Here is a 24,975-nt window from a genome sequence, read left to right as displayed (position 1 = left end):
TTCCTGCCTTGTTTCGAAAAGGGTCCAAAATTCAGGCCTCTGTGACTTCATAGCTTGCGTCAGGTACAATGGCATAGCTGTAAACTAATGCTGAATGCTTTTAAATTCTGTAAAACTGGACATTTTCACGTGAAATTATATGACTAGTGATTTGCTTTTGGAGCCAGCCCGTGTGGCGTTTAGGGGTACTGCAGTTTTTAGAAATTTTGCAGTGGTTTCATTTTCCAGCATCCAGAGGTTGCTGTGTCATCCTTTACACCCTGATAACACTGTATATAAATTATGTTTGCATCCAAACAGATATTTCAGGGCAAAACAGTTATGTTCTACACTTTTCACGCCTCACTTTATTTTCTTATTCATTAGCCATATCTTTAAGAATCCAAATATATACATCTTAAAAAAATTTAAAGCAGACAAATGGCTAATATGAACTGTGTAGTTTCACATGTGGGGCAATTAATGAAGAGGATTTCTGGTTAGATAATCATGAACAACAGTCAAAGCAGATGAAGCTATACACAGCATGATTCAGTCTTGTTTAGGGACTTCCACCCACCTCCAGGATCTCCAAGCCTGCTCCCACTGCCAGAAAATGCGCGTAGTTTAGGGAGGAGTTAAAGGAGGGGTGATTCATGAATCAGTCTAATTATACAGAGTCAGATCCACCTACACTTATAACCAAAGATGTCCTGAGAAAAACAAAAAGCAAACATGCCAGCAGGAGAGCCTGTTGCTGGGCTCTGGGTGATATCATAAAAGTGGCTTTATAAAGTGTAGGCTGAGAAGGAGGGTGTTCGTTCTCACATGTTCTAAGGAGTGCAGGCTTTTGCATGGTGTGTTGCTACCTGAGCCAGGGTGGGTGGCTGCCACTTGACAAGCAGTTACAAAGCTTAGAATCCTGCTTACGCAGGTAAACTGCTCTGTGGAGGATCTTGGCTAGAAAAGAGAAAATATTGTGTTGTGGCTATCATGCCAGCTTGTGGGAAAAAATATCCAGCAGGTGCTGTCCAGTCCCAGAAAAACAGTGATGAATAAGCTTGGCACATAGCAGCCCATTAAAAAAATGTAACAAAAGACTGCAAACCTTTTATTTCAAAGCATAATGACGCAATCAAGACGTAAAGGCCGTTTTTAAAATGTAGTTTGCTTTGGTTTGTTTGCATGGCATATGATACACATCTGTACGTTAACTAACAAATGTATGTGGGCATGGTTTATCTGTGGTCTCTGAATTGAAAAAAAACCTCGCCACAACTGAAGGGTAGAAATAGATGTGACGCAAGTAAGAATGTGTCAAGTTTCCCCACCACAGACGTGTCCCTTTGCTTCGATAAACACTTTCACTGCATTATCGATGCTTGCGCATCTGTTGAAAAGGTCACACAGGTGAAACATTTCAAGGCTTCCAACAGCAATCACGCAATAACTCGCACTTGCCTTCCCGAAATGAGTTTCTAACTTTTAGACTGACTGTCATTTTCTGTGACACTTTTTTCTCTCTGTCATCATCAGTTCCTGTTCGTTTCCTCCTTGCATTTTTTCATTTATGTAATTTTAACATTTGATAGGTTGTTGTGGAGTCTGCTGCTCACGCAGTCGTAACTGCCCCACTCTCACACAACATGAGATTCCACGTGCAGTCAAAGCCTTGTTTATATAAAACGACGGACAGCACTTTAGGCCAATAAGCTTCCGATATCGCATTTCCGTCACGTTCTCCATGGAAACCCCTTGCATCCAGCCAATCGGAAAAAGCACAGGGAGGAGTCTAAATTGAGGTCGCGAGCTGGGCTCGGCGATTCGCTGATAGGCCTGTGCGGGAGAGAACCGGGGAGGATCCATTCACTACTGTGTCAAGCCGTCTGAAGCTCTGCTCCCATTGAGGAATACTGAACGGTATAACTGGATAGTTTTTACGTGTCGCTTTTGATTTTACATCTCGTTGGAGACCACCGGAGAGAGGATTTTTCCAACTACTGCTCAGGTTGGTCAGCTTTCATTTGCGCCCTTTCATTTTAGCAAAAAAGATTGACGAGCGAAAAAATAAGTTGCATAACAAAAATGCGGTCTGCGCATGCGTGAACCCCGAGTTGCTCTACTTTTTGTACTTTTAAAACCAAAAAATGCCGGTTATATTTTTTCTGTTCAGTCAGACAGCTAGATAAATGTTAGCTTTTATGAAATATGTCCTCTGCGGGTATCTCGCCGTGGATTCGTGGCTGCTTTTTAACGATTCGGTTACTTTTACATAACTGTGTCAGTGTACCGTGCACTGGATTGCAGGTCAACGTGTGTGTGGATTTTAAATAGCAGGTCAATGGGAGTCAGATGGGGGAAGGGGGGTCATTTTTAATGTTTTTTCCTTTAATATAAACGTTATCTAATACGAGAGTATCTATGTGAGAAATTTCATATGCACGGAAGTGTAATATTAGACGTATAAAAAGGCTCTTCGTCAGGTTTACTTTTTAGCTGCTCGCACTCGAAACACTTTTACAAAATGGCTTTGAATTGTTGGCACAATTATGGCCCGAGGAAGTGGTTTAATTTCTTTATATAAGATTTTTAAAAGTGTTTGTTAAATGTTTGGATTGACAGACAGGGGAAGAAGAATAATCAGATTAAGATTATTTCTACCTAAAACTACTACTTTTGCCAGATTTAAAAAAAAAAAAAAGTAGAAACCGCGCATGTTATTCAAAAGCATTTATTTGAAGCCTAAAAATGTCACTTGAGCTGTCTTTTATTTTTCACCCCAAACGTGTGGCTTTCATGTTACAAAGCAGTTTCCCACAAGGCCAAAACAGTGCTTATACCATGGCAACATGCAGCTACAGGAAAAAAAGTGTGTGACAATAATCACACACACACACCCCGGTGTCTTCTTTTAACAATTTTTACAACTTGTATGTCAGCAGTCATCATTAATAAGTAATATCTTAAGTTGGTGGCCTACACTGTGATGTAACTCACTCGGTCTGATGCCATTTTTATTGCATATTGAGATGGGCCATAACAGGAGGGGGTTAAGTAAAAATGATAGGTTTTGCCACCGTATGTGCAGCATCTTTCTACATCTATATTGATGTTGTCTTCCACTAATATTTGTTAAGCCATGTTTTAACTTTGTGTGGATTGTCAGATGAGTTTATTTTTCTCAAAAATGTAACAGTATGCCTTTATTGGTCTTCATGTGATTTCAGTTTCGCATGCCAGTAAAAAAGTGCACTTCAGGAGGAGCTACTTACAAGACAAACCATGTGGGTTTTATGAAACAAGGCTACCATAGCTTTGTGCTGCGCTATGGCCAAATCCATGTGACTGGAGCAGGGTTGTATAATGCCTGAGATCTGTGCTAGTGTGCTGGCTGTATAAGCCCTCTAGTTGAGGGCTGAGCTGGAAGCAGAGGGAGTTCAGTTTCATTATGTCATTATTCTGCTCATTGACGTGTTCGGCAGTGTTGCAGAGAGTTTGGGAAGACTCTCTGGTGGTTGGAGTTGTACTTTTGTGCTTGGATGCTGGTGTTTCTTGTTATGTTGATGGAGGAAGGGGGGGGGGGGTCACTGGTAAGCCAACGTCTGCACTGCATGGTCTTTCATTGAAGTTGAACACACTTTAAAATACAGGATAGTAGTCAGATTTTCTTCAGCAGTTTCATGTATGGTTTGTTCTGTGTTATGTCCACAGAGGAGCCGGTGTTATGACAGTTTGCATGAGTTTCAGGGATCAGTGCTTAACATATGGTCGTGTTTGTGTGTGATTTAGAGTTTAGTAAAGCTTCAGTTTATCCATAGTGGACTGCTCCCACATAAGCACATGTGGGGAATGATTTACATAAACATACTTCAATTACTTAGTTTTTTGTCTGTTAACCTAATGTTTTTTCTCTTTTTGTGCATTTATTATTAGCTCTTCAGGCTCCCTATATGAAATAATCTGAGCAATAAAACTAACTTTAGCTCGTATATTGTAAACAAAATTTACCCGTGTGATTTTATGAGATATGTGCTGACATGTATAGAAAGTAACTAGAGGACACAATTCTAGGAAATGCTGGTCTTATTTCCTTAAAGAGAATGTAAATAATAGTAATAGGAATAAATATTTTGTTGCCATGATTACAAGCTGTGGTCTCTCTTTTGTTTGGGTGACATTATTCTAACCAGTTGTAACTCCTTGCTCTCTGCCGATTGGTCATTTCCAGCAGCCAATAAAACATCTCTTCACAGCGCCTGGCTGCTGCCTCCTTTAAACAAGAGTGGGTCATTTTCTAAGTGGAGTGGGTGGTTTGGAAAGTCTGCTGGGTTGTGTTTTTATATATATTTCTAGTTTAAAAAAAAAAAATGAAGAACCTACTCTTAAAACTTTGAGAAGTTATGTAAAAGTGCTTATGTAAAGAGAGAGAAGAATAGACAGGCTGCTGAATGTGCGCGCTTACATAAATAGCTGCAACCTGACACTGGAGAGCAGCAAAACAGTAAAATAGTTTGGATTTGGCCTCAGTACCTGTTGCCGGTATTTCCTGTTCAGCTTTGAAAGACACGAATGGCTCCAACCACTGCTGAGGTAATTGTAGGAGGATAAAAACTGATAAAACTGGATCTTGTATTTGTCTTTTGGAGACCAGCTTTTACTCCCCAAGATCTTCTAAAGGCTCTTATTTAATTGCGGCTTTCCAGAAGCAAGTGAAAAAAGGTCTCTATTTACAGCATGGCTGAACTTCTAACACAGAAGTGGACAATTAGTTTTCTCAAAGGGCCACTGTTTTGGAGGGTCACACCAATAAGCTGAACTTAGTTCTGTTCAGTATTATATAGTATAAAGTGCTATTGGTGGCTAAAATGGGAAGCATTGGGAAGTCCTAATTTCCCATTAAACTCATGAGGGCTGCTCAGGGACAATTAAAGGGCCTAATGTGGTCTAGGGGACACACAATGACCAGGTCAGTTCTAACACTGACTTGAATGAGAACACAGGCCATATATATTCACTTAAATAATTATGAAATATAATATGTTTTTTTTTTTTTTTAAAGGTAATTGCTAAAAGGACTGTGCATCCACGGTCACTGTACTGTGTTACATAAGGCTATCTTTGATTTTTAATATGGACAGTTAATGTGTATGTGTGGGAGCTGTATCTTTAACATTAATGATACGGCTGTTTCTCTTAAAGACTGCTTGTCAGGTTTTCCTCCTACTGCTTCATTGTGTAATTTGTGATGCAGCCATCCATACAGGAGACTATTTAAACAATAAAACCCAATTTTCATGCTTTTGTTTTGTTTCTGCTTCTCACATCCAAGTTGGTCCTGATTATGTGCAGGCAGCGGAGGTTTTTGTTTGTACTGTGTCAGCAGACCTGTGTTTCATCTCTGGAGACTCACCTTTTATTTGAAAAACTGAACCAGATTAAGCTGGTCTGGGACTGATGTCTACCTGGAAAGGGCAAACGACTGGCCTATTTACTGTGCAAACCTTTTGAAAGCTGTATGGCAGCTCCTTTGGTGTGACTGTGTTAGTGTTTGTGTAACAGCAAGATCATTCTATCTGTGCTGTGGTGCCCTTTTTATTTATGGTTGACTTTTGAAAATGTGGAGATGTGAGGCCACACAGGTTGATCAGATCAAAGTCATGGCTACTGTACTTTGATAGATGGGTTGATTTAATCCACATTGATTGCTTCTAATATTAGAGTTGTGTTCCTTCTGCTATTGATCTTCTATCATTAGAAGTGTACTGTGCTGTAAAGTGTTGGTATGAGTAATTTCACCTGTTTTTGTTTTGTTTTTTGTCTTGTTTGTTTATTTCAGACTGCATTTCCACTCCTGAGACAACAACCCCATTTATGCTACAGTGCCATCAACTTTGTGGCATTGCCATGTGGAAGGTAACTTAATCTTCCATCACTAACTTGTCCCATGTCTGAGGATAGTGATCCAAAGCAGTACCTGTACTCAACCCTGGACGGGTGTGAACGGAACCGGGAAAGGGCAGGCTTGCACGTGGAGGAAGCGCAGGGCACTCCCTGCAGCTCCATTAGCCAGCTTCACCGCATGGCCAGCTACAGTGAGGGTTGTGGCGGGCAAGGTGGGGTCGAACTCGAACCAGAGTTAGGATTGGCCTCCGAGGGGAGCGATAGCAGCCACGAGCACCCGGGGTCCCCGCATGATGACAGGAAGAGACCGCGCCCACCTTTGCACGAGGATGTGGAGATGGGTGGCAGTGGTTCGAGCGGGAGCGGGACAGAATCCCATGGCAACGAGTCACATGGCAATGAGTCCCACGGCAACGAGTCGGTGGGAAGCTCAAACGGCAATGGCAAGGATTCCGCTCTCATGGAGTCCTCGGGGAGCAACAAGAGGTGAGAACTCATCGAAACCACTGAATCGTGGTAAATGAAGTTTTTTGTGTTTTTTTTTTTTTTTCTTTTTCTTTTTCCCACCACGGTGGGGGAGCGGACCAACTAGGTCACGGAAGTAAGGTTCATTAAAGTCATTGAAGGGCTGTTTGAGTTTTGCTGGGCTGAGTCATTGCTATAGTCCAGTAGACTGCTTAAGCTGGAGGAAAGCAAGTTGGGAATTGGTGTTTATTCCTAATCATGACATATAGGTTCATATCAAAATGTTTTGTTTTGGGTTTTTTTTGTTTGTTTGTTTGTTTGTTTGTTTGTTGTTGTTGTTGTTGTTGTTGTTTTGTTTTGTTTTTTGGAAGAGAAACTGCAGGAAAAGTGAATATTATTGAGACTCTTTCTAGTTTATTGATATTTCACTATTTCCCATACTCATTAGGGTGTGAAATACTCAGCTCACACTCATATTATTGGACCTGATAATTACATGTCATTAAATTTGATTTAAATTCGGTTCCCACTTATAGTTTTCTGGTGGCCTCATCTTTTTTTGATTAACCATATGGGATTCTGAGATGCAATCCTTTAAATAATAGTCTTGTTTGAAGAAAATGGCACACTTGGTGAAGATTGTTGTTACATATCCAATGCTGATGCTGTCTCCATCTCCATTTACATCCACGAGGGGGGAGAAAATACTGGAAACACATGTCAGCTATACTTGCAACAGTGACGCCTCATCTTGATTAGACTCCACACCTAATACTGTGTTTCCTTCATTCCACTGACTCTGATAGATTGAACTTGGGATTTATAATAGGGCTTGCTTAAAAGCCCTATTCCTTAGAAGTATATGAGAAAATGTCTTTCTAACTTAACTCATTCACTGCCATTGACGTCTATAGACGTCAATTACGTTTTTCAATGGGAGGGGCTAGAATACAACCTCGGGCAGCTTGTCAGTGAATTTTATTTTTACATATATTTGTAAATAAATTGTTTTGATAAAGCATAACCTTCCTCAGTGTTATTTCTGTTTTATAGAAGTGAGAAACTATTTTATATGTTAGAGGTGTCACAAAGCAAGAAATATTAGTGTCAAAGGCACTTTTCTGCTTGAAATGTATTTTTCACAAAAAGCTTGTTTTCTCCCTTTTTTTGGTCAAAACAGGCATTTTTGGTGGAACCCACCTCTCTTCTACAGCTGATTACTAAAGAATGGTAAATGGTAGAAAAAAGCTTTTTTTTTTTTTTTTTTTTTGGATGAAAGAAGAGAGTCTGTTCTTCATTTTGGTAGGTTCAGCGTTTATATGATCATAACACACAGTTTTCTGTGGCTCTTCAAAAATGAGTAAAAATGCTCAAAAACCCTGGCAGTGGGGAGTTACCTGATTTGAAAATGGCTGGCAGTGAATGAGTTAATGTCCTTCTTAATAAGTTTATTGCTTCAGTGACTAATTTCATGTCATCTAAAATTTAAAAAGGGAAAAGAAGATTGCAAAGGTGAAAGTGCTAATCTCGAGACTTAAGAGACTAAATGGTACATCAGAAACCAGTGGATGACATCACGGTAGCTGCATCCATCTTTTATACTGTCTGTGCATCGACTGTACAGTGTCCACAGAACCACATCCGTTTGTCATACTCTTCATACTCTGTTTCAAAATAGGACGTTATCACGTTTAAGAACAAACTTTGTGAACCTTTGTGTCACGATTTAAATTTGAGGCAAACATCCAAGAGAAATAAAATGCATGTTTGTAAAAAGTCTATGCCAAAAGTCAGTTTATAACTTGTTCAAAAAAAGCTTTTTGTGGGTGGCTTGACCTGGTTGTTTAACTGCCCACAGAATTTTCCATTGCACTTTGCGTTTCTTGAATGCTCCTTTTTTTTCTTTCTTTTTTTCCACTATACATTATCATAGTAGTCTTCTTTTCAAGGTTTAGTATTTGCCTCAGAGGTAACTAAATTAATTAAGGACTTGAAATTTTCTTTTTAAATATAAATTTTCATGTGACTTGAAAAGCGCACGTGAATATAATTGGTTAATTACACTTAACACTTGTTCACTTTCTTTATTTGTCCTTCCAATATTTAAAAAAAAGAGCAGCTCATATGACGGTGCAATTCTAAGAACAGCCTATAGCATCAAATTCCTGAATCACTTAAAATGTTTGCTCTTCATTTTTGTTATGCGTTTTCTGGTTTTCCTGCACACCTTTGTTCATAACATGACATTGTCCTTGTGATTACAGCTCAAACTCTCATAGCCCCTCCCCGCCAAGCAGCTCCAATGCTTTCAGTCTGGTGAGCTCCGAGCAGGACAACCCATCAACCAGTGGCTGCAGGTTAGTACACTTCTGAAAAAAAGCCCAGCCCAAATCTACTGGTATTTAATGCAACAACAATTGGAAATGTGAACAGAAAGGTCTAAAACCCCTTGTCAGTACGTTCCCCTCCTGTTCTGCTTCCTTTGCTGGAAAGCCGAGTGTGACATCAATGGTGAGATCTTGTCATGTTGACACACATGTCTCATTTGGGTCCTGCAGCAGTGAACAGTCAGCCAAAGCTAAGACACAGAAGGAGCTCTTCAAGACGCTCAAGGAGCTGAAGGTGCACTTGCCGTCAGAAAAAAGGAGCAAGGGCAAGTCGAGCACTGTCAACACTCTCAAGTATGCACTGCGCTGTATCAAACAGGTGAAAGGTAAGACTTGCCTTGTGTGCATTGTTTTTATCTGTGTGTTCATGTTGTATGACTGATGTTATACTTACTTACATACTGAAAATAAACTTTTATCTCACGTGTTCACTTATCCATATTGTCTTGGTTGCAGCCAATGAGGAGTACTACCAGATGCTGATGATTAACGACAGTCAGCCACCAGGGTTTGATGTAACATCTTACACCATTGAGGAAATCAACAGCATCACCTCGGAATACACCCTTAAAAACACCGTAAGTACCACCGCTCTTTACCTCATCTTAAAGGATAAACAGCTAAACCAGTCTTATGCCTGAATGGTGAAAACCAATGTTATGGTAAATGGCCTGCATTTGTATAGCGCTTTTCTAGTCCCTAAGGACCCCAAAGCGCTTCACACTACATTCAGTCATTCACCCATTCACACACACATTCACACACTTGCAATGGCAAGCTACATTGTAGCCACAGCTGCCCTGGGGCGCACTGACAGAGGCGAGGCTGCCGGACACTGGCGGCACCGGGCCCTCTGACCACCACCAGTAGGCAAACATGGGGTTAGTATCTTGCCCAAGGATATTTGGCATGCAGCCAGGAGGCAGCCTGGGATCGAACCACCGACCTTCTGACTAGTGGCTGACCTGCTCTGCCACCTGAGCTACTGTTATTAATGATAACAGTGATAAAAAAGTTATGGAGATGAGCAAACTACCAATATCAGATACATGCTATATAGCTAATTGGCTAGCTATTAGCTGTTACTATAGAAAACAACTGTTAGTTATTTTCTTTCTTTGAGACATTTTATGATTTACTGTTAAGTATCGTCCGTGTTTTTTCAACATTATTCAGAAGTTTGTATCATGAGTCATATTAGCTGGTGAAGTAACTTGGCAAGTTAGCCAACTTTCATTTCTACTTAGATTTGGTAGCAATGAAGTTGGCAAGTGAGATATGGCCAGTCAGCTGGTGTGTGTGTGCGCGTGCGCATGTGCGTGTGTGGGAATTTGTTTCCCATTCATCCAGAAGTGCCTTTGTGAGGTTAGATAGCAATATTGGATACAACTTCCAATTTCTAGTTCTTCCCATAGATGTTAGATGGGGTTCAGGTCAGGGCTCTGTGCAGTCAAAGTTCTTTCACTAAAGAGAGGTGCAATTTATCGCTCACTTTCGACGCCGCTCCGTCCAGCGGTTGAGTTTGTGCTTGTTGATGTAAAGTTTGCATACAGCTGCTCAGCCATAAAAGGTTGTGCCATGAAGCTCTTGGTACACAGTTTGTGTGCTGATGTTAATACCATATCAGTTTTGGAAGTCTGCAGTTACGGAATCAGCACATTATTGACGACTTTTACTTTTGCACTATGCACCTCAGCACTTACAGTCAATACAGCTCTCTAACTTTATGTGGTCTGCTGCTTTGTGGTTGATATGCTGTGACTCGCCCATTGCAATAATACCACTTACAGCTGATCATGGAAGATCTTAGAGGGAAGACATTTAACAAGCTGACTTGTTACAACAGTGGCATCCTAGTCCAGTAACACTCAGCCAGACTCAAATTTAGGAAGATCTAGTTGCATAACTGCATAACTAGATGCTTGATTATATACACTCGTAGCCATGAGACTGAAAACACCTGAATTTACAGATTAAGAGTTGTGGCCCAACACTTTTATTCGTGTAAAGTGTGTGTCAGTGCATGTATGTATGTTAGTAAATCAGACGCATCCATGGGCTTGCAGGTAGTGAGCCTAAGACTCTAGGCTCACTACCTACAATCTTACAGTTTTATTTGGATACCACCACCACCACCCCCATTTCCCTGCACTGTTAAGGCAACAAAAGCAGGAGAAAGTCTGTCTCAAGAAACCTAATTATAGCATTCAAGAGGGAAGCCAGAAAAGGCAGAGTTTTCTCCACAGGGGTGATGACCATTATAAAAAAGAAAAAGAACAAGCTTTATTGTTTATTTATTCTTGAAGTTGATGTGGAAAAAATAACAGACGTAAGATAAAGAATAAAGTGGGGGATGATAAGGAGCAGCCGATCTGTCATCTGAGTAGTAGTCAGTTTGAAGATGTGTTTTTAAATCTTCTGAGAGGGCTAGAAGTACCTAATTTGGTAATCCTAAATGATTAATATCTTTTTGTTTTTGCCTTTAGGATATATTCGCTGTAGCAGTGTCTCTCATCACGGGGAAGATTGTTTACATCTCTGACCAGGCAGCATCCATCTTGAACTGCAAGCGGGAAGTGTTCGACAACGCCAAGTTTGTGGAGTTCTTGACTCCTCAGGATGTCAGCGTGTTCTACAGCTTCACCACACCATACCGCCTGCCCTCATGGAGCATGTGCACAGGAGCAGGTAAGGATGACGAATGCAGGTTTGAGCTCCACAAAAGCTCACACGTGTATATGTATAAATATAAATTAGATAAATTTTTGCCTCCTTGACATAATTGGTCGTACAGTATGGTAAGGGGCACTGTAGACACGGATGGTAAAATTTCCAAAATAGGGTCACGCAGCAAGCCAATATGAAACACATGCACCACCTGCACATGGAAGTATTTCCTCCACATACTCATGTTCATACATTCATAGCACATATTTCATTAGCATTCTCAATCACACATTAATAAATGTATGACGCTAACAAATGTGGCATGTTTGGCAGTCAGGTCTGTGTTAACTGATGATGTGTACACCTTCAGGTTGTATTGCATTTAGGTTCTTCTTATCACAGAGTTGGTGAATTAGTGGGTTGTAATATAATTTTCTGCCCAGTGGTCATATAGATTCTACTAAAACTCATTTCAGAGATTACAAATTTGTGCATTATCTTTCAAAAATTTTCTCCAAAGGGACTTATGTTCTATAGTTGATTGCACTCCCACTTTAACAACTGGAAGCTGGTATCAGTCCAGTGAATTCCAGCATTTCCACTCATAAGCATCTATAATTATTTTTTTTTGTAAATTGTCTCAAAAATGACTTTTTTTAAAAAAAAAATAAACTTTTGTAGTATAATTGCATCTCTTGCATTCTTATCTATGACACATGAGAGGCAAACATCTCAGGTCTGCTGAAGAGTATTTTGAATATTGATGACTGACAGATGGCTGAGTGGGAACTACTCATGCTAATTCAATTATTCATCCGACCTTTTTCCCCTCTTCTTTTTATTCAGAGTCATCTCCCACGGAGTGCATGCAGGAGAAATCCTTCTTTTGCCGCATCAGGTGAGTGGCAGCAGTCGGCAGCTGCTTTGAGCCACAGTTTCCTGTCCAAGCAAGCTCTGAGTCAGAGGAGGGATGGTGGGTAGGAGAGGGGAAAAGTGAGAGGGAGGAAGGAAGTCAGCAGCTTTGAGCTTTTGAACTTCATCTCCATCTAGTGGCCAGATGGGGTACCTGCTATTGCTCATTTAAACTTTAAAGTTGTATATTTATATAATATAGGTTGAGCTGGTTTGTACATGTATAGAGGAGGAATATGCCTGAACATGGATAACAGGAGGATCAAAAGAAAGGTTCATGGATGTAGAAAGAGGATTGTTGGTGTGACAGAAGAGGGTTAGGTTGAGCATTGTAAGTTTGAGTTAATTTTTCTACAAGATGCAGTATTTTCTACCACAAATGTTGTTTTTATGAAAGAAATGATGAGCTTAGGACTAAAACCACAGTTAACTAAATAATTACAGTAATTTCACTACATGATTAGTAGATAAACTGGTAAAAGGATCTCTTAATGCTTTTAGCTCGTTTTTCTTTCTTTTTTTTTAATATTTTATTTTGAAAGGCAAAAAAACCCAATATTCATTATTATGAAAGGGTCTTGACATTATGTGTTTGCATTCTAGTGGTGGCAAGGACCGTAAAGGAGACCTCCAATACTATCCTTTCCGGATGACTCCGTACCTGATGAAGGTCCAGGACGCTGAGCTGGCTGAGGAGCAGTTCTGCTGCCTCCTGCTGGCTGAGAGGGTGCACTCTGGATATGAAGGTGAGAACTGCACTGTTTTAATAAAGCACTCAAGCGTATCACCCAATAATGAATGCAGTTTTATTTTGTTTACCAGTTACTTCTGACATGTATCAGATGGAAAATAAAGTCATTTGTTTCACACGTTTAGAAGTTGAACCATAGATGGCACAGACTAGTTAAACTTATACTAGTTAGACTATGCAAATCAGAGATGACAGCCTGAAATGTACCAGAGAAAGATGCTTATGGGATTTTTTTATTAGTTATTGTTTTTATCCATGTGTGTACTTGAACAGATGGTGAGCCTTATGATAATCTCTATAAACAAGTTATCATCCACCCAATACTGTCGCCACTATAAAAACTGATCACCTGGAAAACAAGGAAATAGTGTTACATTTTTTCTGCAAGGCCATTTGAATCTGATTAACTATTTTTTTTTTTTTTTTTTTTTTTTTTTTTTTTTTTAAATGTGTCACATTTTTTTAAATAAGGTTTTAATTAAACTAATTAGTTGGACAAGGGTCCAGGTCTGCTTTAATAACAAAAGCAGCCTTCAGAAAGTGCTTAAGATTCAATAATAGATTCATTGTTTCATAGTTGTTTTTGTTTTTTTTAAATCCAATTGATCAGTTTATTACCGATCAATCCCCTTGCTCATGTTTTGAAAGTTCAAAACCAGCTCGTGTGAGTTTAATCCTTTTAATGTGAAACAAGAGATGCTATCATCCTTTTGTTTCAGGGGATTACTGTACAATCATTTTGTTTACTGACATTTTTTCCCTTCCCTTCGCACACCTAGCTCCCAGAATACCTCCTGACAAGCGTATCTTCACTACAACACACACCCCTAACTGTGTGTTCCAGGATGTGGATGAGAGGTGAGTGGACTGAATCCTTCTATGATCCTTACAGTGGTGCCTTGTGTGAAGTCATCCTGCTGGCCTGTTTTCTACTAAAGTAATTACTGTTTTCCCAATAGGGCTTTGCCTTTATTGGGGTACCTCCCTCAGGACCTGATAGGGACCCCCGTGCTGCTCAACCTACACCCGAGTGACCGACCCTTGATGCTGGCAATACATCGCAAAAGTACGAACATTTGCATGCATACCTGGACTGTCTCACTGCGTTCTTATACTCTGAGCTCTTCCGCTCACACTTTACCTTCTGTTACCAACAGTTCTGCAGTACGCTGGTCAGCCGTTCGATCATTCTTCAATACGTTTCTGTGCAAGAAACGGTGAGTACATCACAATCGACACCAGCTGGTCCAGCTTTGTCAATCCCTGGAGCCGCAAGGTGTCCTTCGTCATTGGCAGGCACAAAGTGCGCATGTAAGTATTCCCACTGTGGTGGGGTTTTTTGTTGTTTTTTGGACATCTGTATTTATGAGGACATTAGGTGACAGCTCTATGCCTGCATGTTTCAGGGGTCCTGTGAACGAAGATGTTTTCGCAGCACCGGCTTTCCATGGAGGGAAGATCATAGATTCAGACATCCAGGAAATCAGTGAACAGATTCACCGGCTGCTGCTTCAAGTATGCACGCACACGGTTCACTTTTACACACACAAGAGGCATTTGACAGCTCCTCTAACAGCTACTCTCTCTGCAGCCGGTCCACAATATGGGCTCCAGTGGTTATGGTAGCCATGGCAGCAATGGATCCCATGAGCAGCTGGTGAGCATCAGCTCATCCAGTGAAAGCAATGGGAACATTACAGCAGGGAACACAGCAGAGGACACAGGCAAGACCAAGCCCGCCAGGACTTTCCAGGAGGTCTGTAAAGATGTCCACATGCTCAGGAATCAGGACCCTCAGATCGGTCTGCATTCCCCATCTCCCGCGCCGTCACCTTCTCTCCCCAAACATGAGCAGAAGAAGACCCATGAGAGTGAGTCCAGTTGGCAACTATTAAGTTCAAAATAAAGTGATTATTAATTTAAGTACAGCAGAAACACACGCAGAGTGTCTTTTGGTTCTCCTGTCTGTCTTCTCGTGTGTGTTTCTCATATTATCTCCTCTTCTCTTTAGCATTGGCAGCTCAAAGATATTCAACTGTGCGTCCAAAAGACTCAGTGCCCCCTCTGCAGGCCAGAGACAGTACTGCAGCCAGCATGGAGGGCTTCACCTACAAAGACCAGACTGTGTGCTCCTACCAGCAGATTAGCTGCCTGGATAGTGTCATCAGGTCAGGCATAGATTTGGTCATGAAGTCATCTGCACAGTAATCCCTGTGCAAAGGCAGAGAGATCATGCTCTGTTTGCACAATATCAAAGCTCTCTCATTTAAAACGCCTTCTTGTTTCTTAGGTATCTGGAGAGTTGTAATATACCCATCACAGTGAAAAGAAAATACCAGTTCTCCTCAAACACCACCTCCTCCAACTCAGATGATGACAAGAAAGGCTCAGAGGATGGCATGCAAGTGCCTCAGGATACAAATGCAGGTATGTAGTAATCATGCATCTGTGCACACAAAGTCTAAGGTACTGGCTCAGCACTAACAGAATCTTTCTCATTTAGATCCCTTGATGTTGGATTCTCAGTCAGGCCTGTCAAACATGAAAGCACTAAAGAAGCCTCCATCTGGGGCAGCTGCTGTGGTGGGAGGCCCCCTGGCACCCCTCACTCTGCCCAGTAAGGCGGAGAGTGTGGTGTCCATCACTTCTCAGTGCAGCTATAGCAGCACCATCGTACATGTGGGGGACAAGAAGCCTCAGCCAGAGTCTGGTGAGTTTCTGTGTCCGTAGAAACATAGCAGGACTGTCATTAGCCGTGTTTTAATGAGTTTATTTGACTGATGTTTATGGCACTGCTTTGTACAGAGATAATTGAGGATGTTGCAGAGAGCCCAGCACCCCCTGCGCTGCCTGTCAGTATGGTGTCTCCACCCAGCCAAGGAAAGGAGGCCTACAAGAGGCTGGGCCTGACCAAGCAGGTGCTGGCAGCACATACCCAGAAAGAGGAGCAGGCCTTCCTCAACCGATGCAGAGAGCTCCGTAATTCCAGGAGCTTCCAGAGGGACTGTTCCACATACCTGTACAAGCACAGAGGTCCACCCAGTGTTGAAGGTACTGTAAGCTTCAAATTTAGCTTTTCTGCTTTGTTGGGAGAAGATATAGTTTAGCTAGAAGCTTAACAACTGAGGCAACCAAACACAATAAAAGTTCTACAAAGAGGAAATAAGGCTCACCTTTAGATTGACTATCTTTTTTTAATCTTATCTTTTTTAATCTCATGATTTTACCAAATTCCCAGTTCATGTGGGGAGTATATTCCTGGTCTCCAGTTAGTGCGCATCTACATGCATTTTTTTTATTCTCCAGCTCAACAAAAATGACATTCTGACCTCTGCGTCTATATCCTCATTTCAGAATCACCTGGACCACGAGGCACTGCTAAACAAGGCACCGTTAGGCCAGAAACTACTGCCAAGAAGGGTAACCGCAACAGGAAGTCCAAGAAGCCACGGATGAAGCATCCCGATTCATCAGACAGCGCTGTGTCAAACCGTAAACCACGCCCCCCTCTCCAGGGCCTCAACCAGACCTCTTGGTCCCCATCAGAAGCATCGCAGTCAGCTTTTAATGTGTCCTACCCCACCATGGTCCCTGCATATCCGCTCTACCCACCAACACCTGCTGCTCCAGCTCAGGCTCCCCGACCGGACCCCTCTCTCTCTACAGGATTTGGAGAAGGGCAGAGCACCCAAGCCCCGCCCACTGCCACTCCGTTTCCTGCACCCATTGTTACACCTGTGGTAGCTCTGGTGCTACCCAATTACATCTTCCCCCAAATAGGACAAATAGGAGCAGCTCCGAGACCACCATTTTTCCCTGAGCAGGCCCAGCCGCAGCCTGCATTCGCTACCCAGCAGCCCTTTCAGCCCCCTCAGCCAGCCTACACGATACAGACGCAACCCCCCTTCACCAGCCAACAGCCATTTCCTGTGCAGACTGCCTTCACCCCCCAGCAGCCTTTCCAGGCTGCTCAGTCCGCATTCGCTACTCAGCAGCCGTTCACCGCCCAGCCGTCTTTCCCAATGCAGGCCCAGTTTGTAGCTCAAGCCCCCTTTCCACCTCAACCTTTCCCCTACAGTCTCTCCAGCGAGCCTCCCAAAACCCCTGCAGCAGAGCCTCGCGAGGGTGCGGCGTCACGATCTTCCACCCCTGCTTCTGGGGCGAGAGAGCCCGCCACATCACCGCCGCTGTTTGAGTCCCGCTGCAGCTCGCCCCTGCAGCTCAATCTGCTGAGCATGGAGGAGGGGCAGCGCTCAGTGGAGCGTCAGGACACTACAGTAGCCTCTGCTGGAGGACAGGGCGGCAGTGCGGCAACAGCGTCTGTAGGAGTGGGAACAACAGGGGATAAGAACGGAGGCGCCTCCAAGCCTGATAGCCAACAGCAGGTAGGAGCCACAGGACATTTACAAATACTAACACAAAGTTACTAACTTGTACAAGTGCCAGCACTTAAACACAAACTGTGTCACAGCGTGCCAGTGGAGAGTGAGTGTGGAATTATCTCTGATGTGTGCACCACCTTGTGTCTTAGGTGGAGTCTCCAGGAGACGGGGCTCACAGTGACGGGAACTCATCATCCTGCGACCTGCTGGACATCTTGCTGCAGGAACAGGAAGACTCTCACTCTGGTACCGGATCAGCCACGTCTGGATCCATGGGCTCAGGGTCAGGCTCTGGACTGGGCTCGGGATTAGGCTCAGGCTGCATTGGCTGTGGTACCTCAGCTAGCGGCGGTTCTGGAAGCAGAACAGGTCAGTAGTTGAACATTGAGGTCTGACAAGAGTTTCCACAAAATTTAAGAGTTTTTTGGGGGGTTTTTTGTGACTCTGTCTTTGTCTCCCCCACAGGGAGCAGCAACACCAGCAAATACTTTGGCAGTGTCGACTCTATTGAGCACGACCCCAAGTCTAAAAACAAGATGAGGGGAGAGGGCGGGTCTGAAGGCGGCAAGCCGCAGGACAAAGTCTCATCTCGAGGGGAGGGAGAGCATTTCATCAAGTATGTCCTACAGGAGCCCCTCTGGCTGCTGATGGCCAACGTTGATGACAAGGTCATGATGACATATCAAATGCCATCCAGGTGAGTCACTAAGTGGAATTAAATATTATAAGCTTCACCACCTGTATGAAGTATTAACCTTTTAACTCCATTAAATATCGTTCACACAAATGTATTTGTTTTCTGACCATCAGAGATATTCAAAGGGTTTTGAGGGAAGACAAGGAGAGGCTGAGGCAGATGCAGAAGAGCCAGCCTCACTTCACATCAGACCAGCGACGAGAGCTAGTGGAGGAACACCCCTGGATGAGGAGGGGAGGCCTGCCTGCTGCCATCAACGTTAAGGTGGGGGACAGACACAGTTTTAAGCATAGTTTAAAAAAAAACACACACACAGCACTCCCATTGCAAATAATTTGAAAAAGTATACCATGGAAAATAACGTGACTTGTGTTCTGCAAAAAACACAATAGTTGTACACTACTGTCTGCAAATGAACTTTATAGGGAAGATGGCAGTTTTCATGCAAGTTAGTGCTGCTCAAAGTCATTACAGATAACTGACAAGCCAATAATGAGACAAAACAAATGTAATGAAGCAAAACAATTAAAAATATAACTGTAAAATGGATTCAAATGAGCTAAATGTATATCTATAAATGTTGTAAGGTAACGATGGCATGTGTTTGTGTTCAGGAGTGTGTGTACTGCGAGGATGCGGCAGCGGCACCCATCGAAGAGGATCTGCCTGACATGGACATGAGCGAGCTGGGCGAGGAGCTGAGCAGAGACAGTCAGAACACCCAGAGCCAGTCTGGGGAGCCTCAGCCTCAAATGGAATCAGGCTCCTAAACAGCCAGCAGAGGGCATGTGCATAAATAGACACTATGGATGTGACAAACAGCTGTGTGCCTGACCATCCTGAAGAACACATACATGCACACTACAAGCAGAACTCTGTGTTGTGAGTGTGATGGTTAGGAGGGTGTACACTGCTTGTGTGTGGGTGTAGGACTGCTACTGTGGTCCAGTTCCTAATGCACCCCAACAGGGGGCAGTAGTGCTGTCACAGCAAGTCACTGTTTCCATCTCTCACACACACATTCTTTGAAAAGACCTGTCTCTATTTTTTTATTTATTTCTCTTTTAAAGGCAGAGCACATTATAAATCTAAAGCTAATGACTGAGAGCTACTACTTTTAAATATGTAAGATTTTGAAATGTTTTTTTTTATTATTCTAAGTGTCAAGCTGTCAGAAGCAGCCAGGCTTTGCTGTTAGAAGTTTCTCCTGCCCAATTTTGTTTGTTTATTCCTGACTCCCCACATGATCCCATTTAATAACAAAAACGGAAAAACGACAAAAAAACCCCAAAAAACTTCACAGCCTGGGATCCACGTCATTTTCTTGTTAGGAATAGCTGAATAGTAGAATAATGGGGATTCTCATTGGATGATGAAGGTCAGTGGGTGGGGATTGGCACTTTTTGTATTTTGAATGAGTTTTTATGTCACTGCTCGTCCTGGACCTGAGTACTCAAAGTACGCAGGCGCAGCAGTGTTAGCACCAGACAACAGCCAGCAGAGTGACATGCGGAGGCTGGCCGGAACTTTCCTCAACTCTGACAATCTTATGCCTAATGATAAAAGTTATCCGTTTATGGGTGTTATTTATTATCTAGCAAAGGATCTGGCCAGAATATTTTTAAGCCGAATCTGTTCATCTGAAAGACTAATGTATTGCATTTCTAAAAGCTTGGAAACGCTACAGGAATTTTAAAGTCGCTTAAGCAGCAGAGCTAGCCTCTCCTTTTTTCACAGCACAGTCTGTAAGTGTTGCAGGCCTCTGCAGACCTTACAGAGCAGCTCAGGTGCTATAACAAAAAGTGGGCATCATCAAAGATCAAGAAGCTGCCAAAGTATTTTTGTAAAACGAAGCAAATGACAGAGGAGCGATGCACTAAGAGCGAGGACTTGTAGAAACTTCAAACTCCAACTCTCTTTTTTGTTTCTTTTTAAAGAGAAACTTGCAGCCGTACATTTTCTAGAAAGATGAGTAATATCTTTTCTGTCAGTGTGGTGCAGCTCCACTACATAATTTCACTTTTAGAACAAATAACTACATTTTTAGGGATTTTTTTTGTTTTTAATGCAGTCCTTTTCCCTTCTTTTCTGGATCTATTTTTGCATCAAAAATTAGAACCCAATGCCTAATTTTTCTTTTTATTTTTTTTAAATCTTTTTTTATTTTTTATTTTTTTTTAAAAAATAATGCATGTCAAAAGGACTAAATCATGAGTATCTGCAGGTGCAGCAATACAGATCCTGGAGTACTGTAAAGCCTATTGGCCAGAGCAAATGCGCGGCGCTGACGTCATTGCTCAGCATTGGCACTGACGTCTGCATGAAGGTGGGAAAGCAGTATTACATGTGTAGCAAATAAGAGGGATGATATTTCCCTGCTATTTTTTTTCCTCTTTTTTTTTTTTTTTTTTTTTGGGTGAAAGTGGGGTTTTTTACACTTTGGCCTGAGAAACATCAGCTCCTGAAGTATGAAGTAAATGGGTCCACCCTGCCTCTGCTTAATTGACACAAACCGTACAAGAAGTAGAGACCACTCTGGTGCTAAGGCAGAGAAACTGTTGGGCAGGGCTTGCAAGTGTACCTGGACCAAGAGCATCTCACCAACTTAGTTTTTTTTTTTTTTTCATGGTTTTTGGTTTCTCATTAACTTGGCAGTCCTTTTTTTTTTTTTTTTTTTTTTTTTTTTTTTTAATATTCTGTTTTTCTATTTCTCTTATTTGTGTGTCTTTATTTTGTTTGTTTGTCATTGGGGACGAACCCTACCTCTTATAAATCCCGGGTTCATGTTACTGTAAGCAGAACGTATGTGGAATGTGTATGCACCTGTGGGCAAAGAGCAATGGACAGAGTGGTGAGATACTTTGAGTGATTCCAGTGACTGAGGGCTCGTACGGAGACTCTTTGCCTCGGACTGGCAAAGGTTTATGGACTCCTCCTGAGGAGAGTACGGCGCCTCTCACCACCTTTAGTAACTGCATCTTTCTCTGTCATTAATCTCTTTTTCTGTGCAAAGTATCTCCATGGAGCCTGCAACGCTCACCTGTGTATAAAAGACCGGATATGTCTCAAGTCATGTTTAAAACTGACTTTGTTTCATAAGTCTCCATAAAGAGAGAGACTGATTTTAAACACTGCACTGGTGATCTGTTGGACGTTCCTTGACCTGTAAATGTGTACACACAGTATCGGCACGTGATGTCGTGTATGGTTATATAAGCCTGTCTCATTACCACTGTGAGTCTGTGGTATAAGAATCTGGCACATTTCTGTGCTTTTTTTTTAAATTTTGAGGTGAGATGTCTTGTTTGACAATGTTGAACAGCCCCATTTCCAAAAATGTTGGGATGTGGCATAAAATTTTAAATGAAAACTTAAAGCATGGACCTGCAAATCCTAGAGACAAATTCAAAATGCTGCATTTTCTTTTCTGAAATGTGTCCGTTTTAACATTAAATATGTTGTCTTTATACATATGTATAAGAGAGAGTTTAAATGTGTAGCTTTTGCTTTTATTTTGTTTTATGCAGTGTTCGAACATTTTTGGAAAGTGGGATTGTGTAATAAAGCTGCAAAAATAGAACCACTCTGATTTCTGTGTTGTTTTATTATACATGAAGCTAAACACTAAAGAGGGCGTATGGAGTCCAGTTAAATGGCTTTTCGTGTTTGGCATTCACACAAATCACATTTAAATTCTAGAAAAAAATATTGCTTGACTCCTGTTTAATGTTTCTGCTAACACTTGAAACGAACGTGCATCAAAATTCAGTCATTCAACATTTTGCAATGTTGAATGACTCAAAATCTTTTTCATTTTTTTTTTTTTTAAGTAGAGGGAAGTTAAAACTTTTATCTTTGCGTTGTGTTGCCACGCTGACAGCTGAAACAGGCTCCAATGCTCCAGAGGTTGGATAAATGTGTGTGTGTGTGTGTGTGTGTGTATATATATATATGTATATATATATATATATATATATATATATATATATATATATATATACACACACACACACACATATATATACACATATATATATATATATATATATATATATATATATATATACATACACACACACATATATATATATATATATATATATATATATATATATATATATATATATATATATACACACACACACACACACACACACATATATATATATATATATATATATATATATATATATATATATATATATATATATATATATATATGTGTGTGTGTGTGTGTGTGTATATATATATATATATATATATATATATATATATATATGTGTGTGTGTGTGTGTATATATATATATATATATATATATATATATATATATATATATGTGTGTGTGTGTGTATATATATATATATATATATATATATATGTGTGTGTGTGTGTGTATATATATATATATATATATATATATATATATATATATATATATATATATATATATATGTGTGTGTGTGTGTGTGTGTGTGTGTATATATATATATATATATATATATATATATGTGTGTGTGTGTGTGTGTGTGTGTATATATATATATATATATATATATATATATATATATATGTGTGTGTGTGTGTATGTATATATATATATATATATATATATATGTGTATATATATGTGTGTGTGTGTGTGTGTATATATATATATATATATATATATGCACTGTTTTCATCATGACACACTACGATTATTCAAAAATATCTTGAGCCTGTAAAAGTTCATTAATTTGAAGGGGACCTATGTTTCCTTATTTCCTGTCATAAACATGCTGTTACGGTGGTGGATGCTCATATTAAGCATGTCCAAAATGTTCAGTAATGAGGTCAGTGTATGTACGAGTAATGGCTGTAAATCAAAAGCTGAGACTTAAGAGTTTAGACTGCTCTTAACACAAAGGTTCTTTTTTCCTACTCCTGGCTCTGTATGATGTCAGGGAGAGTGGATACCCTAATACGTTCATCTCAGCTTCAGAGCTCCAACCACTTGCTGTTCAAACCTTTAACTTGCAAAGGGCAGCCAAGGAAACTGGCTTAAATGGAGAGAAGCTGAAATACATCATTTCAGACAAGCAGGTGAATTTGGAGGGAAGGGAGGGGGTCTGTAACAATCCTCTATTGGAGCTGGAAATCTGAATAATTAGGTTTGATCGTAGCAGCATAAGGGCTGCAACGACATTTTGACATTTATTTTAAAAAGCAAATGCATAATGTGATAAATTTGTGTCTTACATGGGACACAGAGGCATCCCCCCCCCCGCCGGCTCATAAGAGGCGATTGTTCTCTCGAACAGTCAAAAACAGTTGAGAGTCCTGAGGGTGTTTTTCAGGGTCCCCTGGGGATCTGTTTCAGCACCATATGCTCTCTTCTGCTGTTGAACCTCTCTCACACCAACTGTTGCACTGCACTGACCTTTAACCTCAGAATTCACAAGCGTAGTCGCAAACCCACAGCTGATGTATTTGGTCAGATAAGTCTTCCTCATGACTGATCGCCTTCCCTCCCCTCAATGTTGTCGGCCTGTCAGCATAAAATCCGACCACACATTCACGATGTGTAATATCTGAATGGTACATGGACTGGTTCTTTTTTTTCCTACTGTAATTCAGCACTCAAAGGTGCTTTATGCAACTTTCCTCTTACACCCACTCACACCTGTTCATGCAAGAACTTTTTCTTTCTTTTTTTCCCTGTACAAGTGCTTCCAATATTCACACACATTCATACTCTGATGGATGCATTGGAGAGAAACCTAGGGTTAGTATCTTGCCCAAGGACAAAGTCTTAAGACTCAGCTTTTGATTCACGGTTGTTAATTGTATGTACACTGATCTCATTACTGGAAATATCTGACTAAAAATATACATTTCCTATGATGCTGTGAGTTTGCATCAGGTACGTTTTGGTTAAATGAAAGCTTTGGGGATTTCTGTGGAGTCCTGTGGTAGACAGAATGGGTGTGTGGGTGTAATTGAATGTGTCTAAATACCTTTGATAACATCTTAAAGGTGTGTTTGGGTAAGAAGCATACATTTATGGACTTAACTGTCTGAAACCAGATATGACTGGCTAACAGTCCTACATTAGACAGGCACTGGATTTATCATAACATCCCAGGTTTTGAGCTATTAAACATAAGTCACAAGCACAGAAACATTTTCTGTATATTGACTATCTTAAAGCCATTTTGTGCTAGCTAGCTGATGAAACGGCCTGCTCCAAATTTTCCTTATTTTAAAAATAATTTGACCTCCCTCATCATGTTTTCGTTGAATCTGTTAGTTCACACAAAATAATACTGAGAGGAACAGAAATACCAGACAAAGGGGAGTGAAACTAGCACAAGTGTAGTTGTCTGAGTTTGATTCTAGTGTGATTCATTTGTTTCATTTCAACCTTTAGATCATAACATTGTTAGATCATTTTCCTGTTCCACACCTCCTCTTTCAGAGTTAGGAGGCTTTAGGGTTAGACTATGGCATTTGCAACGACTGGGGAAAGGAGTGCACTATGTCAAAAGATGTCCTCACACAGATATCCCTGCAAGTGTATATGTGTGTGTGCTGTGCCCTGGTGAAGAATCTCAGCATGCACTTGGACCATTTTAGTACCCCCCCCCCAAACCTCCACATACTTTGACGCTCCGCTGTCAAACAGTGGCTCAAAGCTTTGATCAGCTCCTCTTCGCATATGTTTCCTCCGACGCTCACACCCAGAGCCTCCAAGCCCCCATACTCCACCGGGGGTTGATAATTGGCCTGCCTCCTCCTCCAGTAATCCAGGATCATCAGACAGTGAACAACGTGCTCAACGTGCGGTTCCCCCAC

At 41.2% G+C, this 24,975-nt stretch overlaps 1 protein-coding gene and 1 long non-coding RNA gene across 2 annotated transcripts; one reads left to right on the top strand and one right to left on the bottom strand.

Annotated features, from left to right (window-relative positions):
• The first annotated feature begins 1,859 nt into the window (after positions 1 to 1,859).
• LOC308401282 (period circadian protein homolog 2-like) lies at positions 1,860 to 20,818 on the top strand. Its single transcript, XM_080889436.1, has 22 exons — positions 1,860 to 1,987; positions 5,816 to 6,366; positions 8,610 to 8,702; positions 8,904 to 9,058; positions 9,189 to 9,310; positions 11,219 to 11,420; positions 12,246 to 12,297; positions 12,915 to 13,057; positions 13,842 to 13,920; positions 14,022 to 14,128; positions 14,220 to 14,373; positions 14,469 to 14,577; positions 14,654 to 14,933; positions 15,074 to 15,230; positions 15,353 to 15,489; positions 15,566 to 15,772; positions 15,868 to 16,113; positions 16,417 to 17,447; positions 17,594 to 17,813; positions 17,910 to 18,141; positions 18,255 to 18,405; positions 18,756 to 20,818. The coding sequence occupies exons 2-22, from the start codon at positions 5,924 to 5,926 to the stop codon at positions 18,909 to 18,911; spliced, it is 4,476 nt and encodes a 1,491-aa protein (XP_080745562.1). The 5' UTR covers positions 1,860 to 1,987; positions 5,816 to 5,923; the 3' UTR covers positions 18,912 to 20,818.
• On the bottom strand, positions 17,245 to 24,965 carry LOC308401283. Its single transcript, XR_013972513.1, has 3 exons — positions 24,783 to 24,965; positions 17,582 to 17,798; positions 17,245 to 17,382 (listed from the first exon to the last, which is right to left on the bottom strand). It is a non-coding gene; the product is annotated as an uncharacterized lncRNA (long non-coding RNA).
• Between the last annotated feature and the right edge of the window lie 10 nt (positions 24,966 to 24,975).

Source organism: Rhamphochromis sp. 'chilingali', assembly GCF_963969265.1.
Source record: "Rhamphochromis sp. 'chilingali' genome assembly, chromosome: 8".
Taxonomy (NCBI): Eukaryota; Metazoa; Chordata; class Actinopteri; order Cichliformes; family Cichlidae; genus Rhamphochromis; species Rhamphochromis sp. 'chilingali'.
The sequence above is the reverse complement of the archived record's forward strand: the minus strand, read 5'-3'. Positions and strand labels throughout refer to the sequence as shown.

Excerpts from the sequence above, each read along its gene's own strand:
- LOC308401282 (XM_080889436.1), top strand. The coding sequence starts at position 5,924 with ATGTCTGAGGATAGTGATCCAAAGCAGTACCTGTACTCAACCCTGGAC. Across the intron at positions 11,421-12,245 it reads GAGCATGTGCACAGGAGCAG|AGTCATCTCCCACGGAGTGC; the intron begins GTAAGGATGACG and ends CTTTTTATTCAG. Across the intron at positions 15,490-15,565 it reads GCCTCAGGATACAAATGCAG|ATCCCTTGATGTTGGATTCT; the intron begins GTATGTAGTAAT and ends TTTCTCATTTAG.